Source organism: Elephantulus edwardii, unplaced genomic scaffold (assembly GCF_000299155.1).
Source record: "Elephantulus edwardii isolate Elephantulus edwardi_28Jun2011 unplaced genomic scaffold, EleEdw1.0 scaffold00140, whole genome shotgun sequence".
Lineage (NCBI taxonomy): Eukaryota > Metazoa > Chordata > Mammalia > Macroscelidea > Macroscelididae > Elephantulus > Elephantulus edwardii.
This window is the reverse complement of record NW_006399890.1, coordinates 536,310-547,663: the sequence shown is the minus strand read 5'-3', so window position 1 is coordinate 547,663 and position 11,354 is coordinate 536,310. Positions and strand designations below refer to the sequence as shown.

Below are 11,354 nucleotides of genomic sequence, written 5' to 3'. Positions count from 1 at the left end.
AACAATGAATGAATGGAAACCCAAAATCTCTGTAAATGTTTATGAAAATTAATAAAATATAATTATAGAAAAAAAAAGAAAACCTGCTGGAGGGTCAGCTATGGGTCAATTCCGACTCTACGGTACACCACAACAACAACGAAAGGTGAAGATATAAGTCTGAGTAAGACATAGGCTTTGTATACAAATAAATCATAGCTTTGGTTAGGACACAAGCATGCAGCATTTGAAATATCAAGGTTCTGTTTTTGAATGTGATTTACTATTGAGAGAATCAAAGCCTGTTATTAGCTTGGTGACATAAACAAATTATTTATTATGAAAATACATCTATTATTGTGTAGATTGCTACACAGATATTTTCATCTGGTCCTAGTAATACCTCCTTTTTGAACTAATCAACTTAAGAGGTTTCCCAGGAACATCTGTTTTAAACAAAGTCCTTTAAAATTAGACAGTTGATTTAGGAATAAAATGTTAAGTTTTAAAATTATCTAGCTCAACTAGATGAACACATTAGAACTTTGTATAATTGTGCTTATTTTTTCATTAATTGAGCACTATTTTGAGGTTTCTATTATTATGGGAAAACGGAAAACTGTTGTTGTGGAGTTAATGACAGCTTACTGCGGTTCTTGGTTGGGTTTCTGAGGCTGGAAATCGTGATGGGAAGACTCTCCACCTGTCTGCCACAGTGACTAGTGGGTTCCAACATGAACCACTAGAATGCCTCAATATTTTGGGAAAAGACCCACAAAGAATTATTTTATATGAAACAATATTAAAATAACAACTGTGAGCTTCTGGAGAAAACAAACAGCCAAGAGAAATGGAAATGACTGCCCACAAGTGATGTCAGTGTGCCCCTCGGCTTGGTCCAGGTCTCGGGGTGAATGTGTAGTGGGATTCAGCTTCCATTCCTTTTCTCATATGTCAGCAATAGATCCAGCCCCTTTTAGCTGATGCTTAGTTTCAAGGACCCATTCAGAACTCTTTCCCTTTCCAAGTTGAGTGTTCTCAAAATTTATAGCTCTCTAGAGGATACTTATCAAATATTTGTTAAGGAGAACACATTTGAAGCTCTTTATAACTTGTAATGATACAGTGAAATGAAAAAGAAACGGATCTACAAGAAGTGACTGAAAGATTCCAAAGATTGCCAGTACCATCTGATTTCACAAAATCAAGTGATAAAAAGGCATGGAGATTGCTGGTCCTTCAGAAACGCCTCTGTGTGAAAGGTAGAAACCAGACATATAGGAAATACTGCTGGAAAAGTAGGGAGTGCTGGTGGCTTGATGAGTAAGAATTTGCACTGCAAATGCAAATGTAGATGGTTTGAATCTCTTAGCTGCTCTGAAGGAGAAATATGGCAGTCTCTTCCTGTGTGATGTCTAGCCTCTGAAAACTACCTGGAGGATCAGCTACAAGTTGGTTCCACTGAATGGTATATAACATTAGAAAAATGGAGAAAAGACTTAAATTCAAGTGACTAATTTTCTAAACTTTATTACTTAAGTTGTCTGGAGATTATGGTTTTCTCAATAGTGTTGTAAAATAAAATTTATGTGTGGTTCATAAAAAGTCCTAGAACCAGACAGTGGAGATGTTAGTTAGTTCTCCCTGTCATTTGCTGTGTGACTTTGGGTAAGACGTGTAATGTCCCTGTGCTGAAGTTTCCCTGGCAGTCAAGTGAAGATACTACCCATCCTGTCTACTTCTCAGGGTGGTTGTGATGTCTCGTGACTGACATGATATCAGAAGTCTGTAATGCAATGCAAAAACTAAAACATCACTAGAGGCAAGTATGCAGCTAAAATCTAAAGAGCTGGATAACTTTCTCTGGAGGTGAGAAGCATGTCAGTGAGCCCCAGAAGCATGTTCATGTTGCTGTGTACTCAAGGGATGTCACGGAACATCTGACACGGACAGCAGAAAGATCTGACACCAAGTCTCAGAAAAAGAAGCTGATGAATCCTGAGGATAAACTTTGCCTGTTTCACAACATAAACAACTATATTAATATCATGCTTTGAAAATTTGGAAATAGAAACACCATTTGACCTATCAAATATCACCACTAGGAACATACCCAAAGAAACCAGAGCTGCCACTCAAACAGATATATGCCCACCCATGTTTATTGCTGAGTTATTCACAATAGCAAAGAAATAGAAACAACTCAAGTGCTCACCAACAAATGAATGGATAGAATAACTATTGTATATTCACACAGTGAAAGATTATGCAGCACCCAGAAACAAAGAATTAAGAAAATATTACACAACATGGGTGACCCTAGAGGACATTATGCTGAGTGACATATCTCAGTCACAAAAGGATAAATACTACATAGCATCACTGTTATAAAACAGGACTGCCATGGGAGTTGGGGGAAAACCAATAAAAGAGGAGATAAATAATCAATACTGCATTGGAATGAATGAAATAAACAGAATATATGATTAGACATTATGCATATGACAACAGCCCAGAATAAGAGCTACATTGCAAAGAGTACTGGGAGAGGGGGAGGTAATTGTGCAACAATAAACAAATATTACAAAATGAACTAAGGAAGGAGAACAGAGGGAGAGGAGAAAATGTGCAACAATGAATGAAAATCCAACTTTTCTGTAAACTTTTGTTAAAATCACAATTAAAGTTAAAATTTTCTTTAAAAAATAAGAAAAACCATTCTTGAATTCAGATTTGATGTGTGTTCCCCAAAAGACATTTTTGAATTCTAAAACCTGGTACTTGTGAATGTCATTTTATTTGGAAATGTATCTTTGCAGAGGTAAAAAGTTAAGATAAGGTCATACTAGGATGGAAAAGACCTTAAGTGAGTAACTGGGATCCTAATAAGAAGAAGGAGATTTAGACATTGATACAGACATAGGAAGAAGACCATGTGACAATGAAGGCAGAGATTAGAGTGATTAATCTACAAACCAAGGGCAGCCAGGTTTGCAACAACCAGAATCTAAGAAATGGCAAGAAAGTGTCCTGACCTGGAACCTCTGGACAGAGATTACAGCCCTGTTGACATCTGGATTTAGGATTTTCAGCTATGAACAATGAAAGAATACATTTTTGCTGTCTTAAGTCATCTGGATTGTTGATAATTAGTTATGTTATCTGTAATGCTAAACACTGTGACTCTGATGTGCCAAATGCGATAATGGTTAGCCATGGTGGACAGTGTTTGGTGGAGCTCCCCAGTTAAAACAAGCTTTGAAGCAGGAGTGGCATCCACTTCCAAAATAGCTTGCCTCCAAACTAGCTTCCCTCCAGAAACTCTATGAACTTGGAGAAACAATGAAAATGTTACAAGTGTTCAGGTCTTTCGTTCATCTACGACTCAATGGCACTTAACAACAACAACAACAACATCTTTAGGAGACTAACACAACCATCTTAATTCTGCTACTGTAGAATAAATCTTATTTGTTATTCCCAGTTTTTCAGAATGTTGCTCAGAACTGGCTGTTATTCATTTACAAACTATAGCATTGGCAATGAGCCTGATGTTAGATCTATTTTACCTTTGTACAAACACACATACACAGGTAAGGATGCAGATAAGCAGACCTATGAATACGGAGATCACTGAAAATAGAGAACCATTTTTCTAGAATTTCATTCTCCTAAGAGAGACCAACAAGCCAGGGACAGTGTCCACAAGATCTCTTAGCTCAGGCCTTCTGTGATGTTGAACTCAGAATTCTTTCTTAAGATCAGGATTTTAACTCTTATTTGTATAACTCCAAAGCCCACTCAGGCTTTCAACTATCCTGTATTATATATACACAAAGTGAGATAAAATTTTTAACAGAATAAAAGAACTAGATTAGAGTTCCTAACACCCATAAAGATAAGTACATTAATAAGCTTTCACATCTTTGATTGATCAAATATTAATATTTATAAAATTTTCTTTTAAAACACTATTAAGTTATGAAACACAAATATTAATCTTGATAAAATTTTTCTGGCAATTGATATGTAGGTACCAAGAGAACAAACAGTCTGGCCTGGATAGGGTGAAATCAAGTTGCTCTCTGGAGGTTAGGATTTGGAAGCTGTCACTCAAATACTTTGGGCATGTGGCCAGGAGGGACCAGTCCTTAGAGAAGGACATTGTGCTTGGAAGGGGGAGGGACAACACTGGAGAGGAAGATCCTGGATGAGATGGATTGACACGGTGACTGGGGTAATTGGGGTAGGTGTGTCAGAGACAATGAGACTGGCTCAGGATAGGACAGGGCTTACAGCTATTATTGTGCATAGGGTCACTATGAGTCATAAGCAACTTTACAGCACATAACAATAACAATAGTTTTGACTTATGAACAAATTCAACTTAAAGACAGATTTAGGAATGGAACTTCTTTGTAATCTGGGAACTGCCTGCATACTGGTTTACAAAAGTCAAAATCACAACATCCTACTTCATGGACTATATCATGGATGTTGAGTGACACATGGCTCTGTGTGCGTATTTACAAAGATGTGTTACATTTCTTTGTAAAAGCATCAAGGAGCTAGTAGGACAGTGAGAGAAAACCATACAAAAGCCCCCGAAAAGCAAAGAGGGGGACAGTGTTCTACCATGTCACCAACTTGCCTCTTCTAGACTGTACAGGAAAAGCTAGAATGGTCAGGTGCCCAGTTTTTATTTAGAGCTTGAAACATTTGAACTTTCTGAATAGAAAAAGAAATTGAAGAAGGGTGGGACCAGTATGTTAACTCTAAAGACACAGAATGTGTGTGCTGCTGCCTCATGTCCTAGGACTTCTGCCGAAGGCTGTTTGGTGGGGAGAGGGAGAAAAGGATCTTGTGACAGTGCAGGAACACCAGGTAACAATGCACAACTTTTCTGCTGCCAAGATGTTTAATTAATATTGTTTTTCCAAATAGTAACAATGCAACCTTCCATTTTTTTTCCTAACATAAAACTTGTTGATTTGTATTTGCTAAAAGCAACTTAGAACCTGGTTCTATTTTTTGCATCAAATCCTAATGTATAAAGACTTGTCCACCTTCTAAGTTATTGGAAAGTGCTATTAAAACAAGTATACTTCAAAACATCTGTGAGATATCATCTCACCACAATAATAGCAAAATCCAATAGGGCAGCAAACAACAAATTCTGGTGAAGCTGTGGAGAGATTGGAACTCTATTTGCTGCTGGTGGAAATGTAAAATGGTAGAGCCACTATTGAAGACAGTCTGGAATTTTCTCAAAAATTTGGACATAGAAATACATTTGACACAGCAGTTCCACCACTGGGAATATACCCTAAAGAAACCAGAGCCAAAACTCAAACAGATGTACACACTCCCATGTTTATTGCTGCATTATACACAATAGCAAAGAGATAGAAGTGACCCAAGTGCCCATCAACAAATGACTGGATAGAAAAACTATAGTACATTCATTCACACAATGCAATTGCTGTGCAATATTGAAAAATAATGAATTTGTAAAACATTACACAACATAAGGGAGCCTGAAGAACATTATGCTGAGTGAAATATCTCAGTCACAAAGGACAAATAGTGCATAACATCGCTATTGTAAAATAGGACAGATATGAAGGCTGAGTTGGGAAAAGAATGGGATAAGAATGGATAGACAATGTACACTGCAGTAAAATAGAAGAGGGGAAGAACTGTCTAAAAGGCATATATAATTAGGCATTATACACATGACAACAATCTGGAACAAGGGGTGCATTGTGGGAGGGCTGGGGGAGGGGGAGAAGGGGAAAGAAAATGTGCAACAATGAAAAAAATTAGAATAAAACATTTTTTTGTTAAAAAATTAACAAGAAAACAAAACAAAAAACCCCCAAGTGAACTTCTTTTTTTTTTTACTTTTAAATTTATTATTAATTTCAGTAAAAATTTACAGAGGCTTTGGATTTCCATTCATTCATTGTTGCACATTTTTCCCCTTCCAATCCACCCCCCAGAATACTACCCTCTTGGAAAAGTAAAAGAAAAATTCTTTCCTTGTTTTACAAACCCTCCCCCAGGTCGACTCCACCATGTAGCCATTGCTCTAGACTCCTGTCATGACAGAAATACCTAATCACATATCTCTTTTAAACCGTTTTCTCCCTCCTCTGTTTCAGTGCAGTATATATTATTGAACCCATCTTAATCCGTCTATCCCCAACCCCAAGGTCAGTCCTCTTTTACAATAGTGGCACCATGCAATATTTGTCCTTTTGTGACTGGAATATTTCACTCAGCATAAAATGTTCTCCAGAGTCAACCATTTTGAATAATATTGCATGAGTTCCTTGTTTTTCAATGCAGCATAGTATTCCATTGTGTGAATATATCACAGCTTCTCTATCCATTCATTTGTTGATGGGCATTTAGGTTGTTTCCAACTCCTTGCTATTGTGAACAAAGCCGCAATAACCATGGATGTGCATATATCTGCTTGGATGTCAGTTATGGTCTCTTTGGGGTATATTCCCAGTAGTGGAATTGCTGGGTCAAATGGTATCTCTATTTGCAACTTTTTGAGAAAGCGCCATACCGCCTTCCACAGGGGTTTCACCATTTTACATTCCCACCAGCAGTGAATCAGGGTTCCAGTTTCTCCACAAGCTCACCAGCATTTGTTGCTTGCTGTTCTGTTAAATTTTGCTATTTTGACTGGGTTGAGATGATATCTCATATTTGTTTTAATTTGCCTCTCTCTTAAAGCTAGGGATTTTGAACATTTCTTCATGCGCTTGTTAGCCATCTGAATGTCGTCTCCGGTGAAGTGCCTGCTCATATCCTGTGCCCATTTTTCTATTGGATTATTTACCTTTATCTTGTTGTGGTGCCATGTGAACTTCTAATTGTCAATACTTGTACAGTTTGATGTTAAATGAACATGGCATGTCGTTATTAGTAAACAACTCACATAATATGTACCTTTTTGGTGGCTGTTTATTTTGAAACTCCTTGGTGCTCTTTTCCTTCTTAACCAGATATATACACATTCCATCTTGACCTTAAGCAAGCCTGGCCATCATGGAATTGGCTGTCATGATGCCAATATGATCGATAATATGGCAGAAAATGCAGATATGAGAGTTGTAGACTTGCACAAGAATGACAGAAATGTTATAAATCAAATACTTTACAATTTATGCTAAAAGTTGTCTTAGAATCCAACGCCCCTAAGTTTCACAATCAGTTAACATTTGAAATGTTAAGAACAGCTTGTGATGGGAGAAAAAAGTGCCAGAATGTGGCAGTTAGGAGAACAGGCTTGGGACACCTGGATACCTCAGAGAGTCCTTAGGCAAGCTTCCCAACTTTCTGAAGTGTGTTTATAAAATTAGGATAATACTTTCTTTCTCATAGGAGACTATTATGATTAAAGGAGTAATGTTGATCAAGTTGGCTAGTTAGCATCTAAGTTGGAATAGGTGACAATTAAATCATAGTCATTGCTGTGATTATTAAGATTGGGTTTTCTTTAGTCTTCAGTTATCAGTGCTAGATTTCCATCTCTTGGGTCCCACCATACCCAGGGCTTTGCAACTGTAGTCCACCTTGCTACTAAATTTTAAAGAACTATTAGTCTTTGCCACTAACAATATTCTCTTTAAAAATGTTCTCATTTTGCTCATTATCAATATCCCTCTTTTAATATTATAGTTAAAATGGGATGTTACCATTAAATCCAAGAAATTTCTTATGAAGCCCTTTAAATTCATCTTACTTGCAGTCTTCGGGGTGGATGCCTTTTAATAATACTTGTTTCTCTCTTTTCCAGTGGGATGTCAAAATACATGGCCCTGGGCACTTGAAGGATGAGAGAAGAAACAAGAACACAATGTTAAAAACAATTTACTACTAAATTAAGTTGATGACTTATTTTTAGACTTAGTAACAGAATTTTGTCTCCAACCTATATATTGAATGTGGAGATGAAAGACATAAAGCAAGAACTCAATAGGAATGCAAATGATAAAATATTAACTGCCACATAGTATTTCTTTTCTTCTTTCTTCATTTCTTTCCCAGCTTCAAATGCAGAGAAACTAAACAGAAATATATTGACCATAAATGTGTTCAAATATAAAACTTGTCTTGGAAAATGGAAAGTAGTGATACTGATTTTAATTCCAAAGAATTTCTGTAAAATAATAAAAAATAATTCACAGAGAAGAGAACTTTAACACATGACAAGAAATTATCTTTCAGATGAAATAGAGACAAAAAATTATCTTTCAGATGAAAAAGATAAGTAGATACACGACAGAAAAGTGATAAAGGAGTGAAGTATGAGTATGTAATAGGATTTTTCCATAGATTTCTCATATCTCCACTTGTTATCCATATTTCACATTTATGAGGATAGTAAAAGAATCTGACTATTAATGACATATGTTTAGCGATAATGAAGACAGAAGTGCAAAGTAAAAATACTGCTGGCTTGGTGCTTAAGATTGGTGGTCAACTTGGCCATAATCCTCAGTGGTTTGGTAAATTACATAATGATGTAATTCAGAAGTCGTATAATGGTGCAATCATCTTCTATTTTATGATTGGAAGTGATCACCCTTCATTTTTGCAAAATAGTAACTTTCACATAACAGCTTGGTCTTTGGTAAGCAGTGCAACACAGTATGGACTACGCCATCAGAGTTTAACAGTTTGAATTTTGGGATATATGAATAAGTGTGATTGTGTACCATCAAGTTGGAACTGACCCATAGCTTACCCCCCAGCTAGTTTCTGTGCGTGGTAAACAGCTGGGAGGAAACATATAGGGACAAATATATTTAAATTTTTAAATTTCATGTATCTCCTTTCAATTACATAATTCTCATAAAATATTTTTCATGTCTTGTGAACTATTTAGTTATAATTTATGGCCTCATCACTCTCAAAGTTGCCAATAATGTGAGAAATAATTGCCTTGGTGTTCTGCAGATGATCATGAAGGAATTGGGGTTGGGGACAGAGTGACCCATCCATTCTTCTATACTGCAATAAATCAATTCTATTTGGGGCAGTTTCCAAATTCACGCTAGAATAGATTTGTTTCTAATGTGCCACTTTCAAAACAACAAAGCTTTGAACTGTGGTGGAGAGAATGATTTAAATTTAGAATCTAACTGAAACATATGATTGCTATCATTTATCACATCAATAACAATATAATTTTAATGGCCTGATAAATCTGTGTGTAAATATTGGAAGCATTATAAGCTAAGTTGAAACAAAACAACTTTCTCTCTCCTATATGAAATTTGTCTAAAGTCTAACGTTTACCAGTTGTTCTAATGCCCTCAGAAGAATACTTTCAATTGAGCATTGAGTCTCAAAGATATTCCTTTATGTTTCAGTAATATATAAACTTCTTACAGATTGCACTTTGTGGCCCACAGAAGCAAACTTCTTGCTGGGTTTTAAGCTTACCTGCAGAATATCTTCCATACCAAGTCTCTCGGAGGGGTGGCAGCTGCCCTTCCAAAACCTTTGTTCGGTCGTGTTGTCTGTCGAAGGAATATAAACTATTTTCTTCTAGATCCTTGTTGAATGTGAAGTCCACAGGGCAGGCTGAGGGAATTTCTTCTCCATTTTTGTTTAAAGGTGCTACTTTGGTCACCCTAGGGTGAGTCTTAGAGTGGCCCAGGCCCATCTCACCTTGAAAATATCAAAGGAAAGCCATGATGGACCAAGTAAGTTAAAACCAAGGTATTGCAAAAGTGTCCTCTGAGTTTTTTTCCTCAGCTTTGCAAAGTAGTCTTTTCCTTCATGGAATCTTTCTAGCTGTTTCACCATGCACTAAACCCTCTGGCCACTCCCTGGGAGGTTTGTAACCATGGATACTTCCCTTGCCTCCTACTTGACCATTCCAGACCCAAAGAGTCCAGTTAAACATTGACTTGGTTACACCAGTTTGTGAAGGATTCAGAGGTAGGAAATAAAAACCACTGTTGATCATTAAACAAATCTCTAACACCATGAAATCCATTACTAGAGATGTTTAGCACAGGGTTAGAGAATTCTTAAACTTGACCCTTTCATTGTATTTACCTTTAATAACTATCTGTAAGCATCATCAACTCTAAATGCTACATCACCTTTGCAAATAAGGAGATATAGACTATTCATTAAGGCATTTATTGATATTTAATTTTTATTTAAAATATCTTCCAAACAGGAAAATAAACCAAATAGCTAAAGATTAAACCTCTCTGTTAATAACTTGAATTGCCTTAGAAAGGAGTAAATGCATTGTAGAACATCATAAAGACAAAAGGATTTGGGGTTTTTTCAACCCTTTGAGGGTATGGGGCAGACTTCTTGAATAAACGATGAAAAAATCCCTAGTTTCCAAACATAGTCTTTTAACTGTGTTTTCAAAAATACTTACGAAAAACCCAAAATGTGTTGAAATGCTAAGTTCTTCTTGAATGATGGGGTTATTTTTTTAATTTTATTCTTCATCCTTGGGAGTAGAAATGAATTTCAAGTAGTTCTTATTGTTCACTGTTGTCATTATATACTATTGAGTTGGAACTGACGCATAGGTAATCCTCTAACAGATTTTCAGAGGCAGGAAATCTCGAGGGAGGTGATATCTTTCTCTCGCAGAGCACCTGGTGGATTCAGTGACTCGGGTAATGGGGGTAGGTGAGTAAGAGACAGTAAGATTGGCACAGGATAAAGCAGGGTAGAGGGCTGTTGTTCATAGGGTCGCTATGAGTTGTAAGTGATTCAACGGCACATAACAACAATGACAACAGTAACCTCTGGGTTGTTGGTACACCTCCTTACCCTAACCATCTGCGTTTCCTACTTGTTGACACTCATAGATTATTTGGCCTTTTGTTACCAGAGGCTTTATTATATTCCCTTAGATAAGTACAAAAAAATCTATTCTTCATTTTAAATGTTATTTGCTAAGGAGTTTACAGGGTTTTTAAGAAAGCTGTACGGTGAACAGAGTTTCTCTAATAAGAGAGATCTGGGTTTAATTTTTTTCCTGCTTCTCCTTTTGTATTCTGCTTACAATTTTCTTTGTAACAAAGTGACTTTGGGGAAAAAGGAATAATCTGTTTCTAGTACGTGTAAACAAAGGATCCCTGTTGGTATAGTGGGTAACATACCTGTCTGCTAAAGAACCAACAATTTAAATTCACCAGACCATTCCCGGGAGAAGATGCACAGTCTCCTTCTGTGAAGATTTACAGCCTCAGAAACCAATAGAGGGTTGCTACGTGTCAACAACCACCTTTGGTAATTAGAGTCTATCTAAACTACAAAGATAAAATTCCTGACTAATACCTAACTACATTAATTTTTGCACACATTTAGTA

General features: G+C 36.6%; 1 protein-coding gene across 1 annotated transcript in view; it reads right to left on the bottom strand.

Annotated features, from left to right (window-relative positions):
• LOC102870711 (chromosome unknown open reading frame, human C14orf105) overlaps positions 1–9,670 on the bottom strand; it is a 34,517-nt gene extending 24,847 nt beyond the window's left edge. The window contains exons 1-2 of the mRNA XM_006894326.1: positions 9,448–9,670; positions 7,742–7,824 (exon numbers count right to left, since the gene is read on the bottom strand). Of these exons, the coding sequence (XP_006894388.1) occupies positions 7,742–7,824; positions 9,448–9,670 (306 nt within the window). The remainder of the gene's footprint in view (positions 1–7,741; positions 7,825–9,447) is intronic.
• Between the last annotated feature and the right edge of the window lie 1,684 nt (positions 9,671–11,354).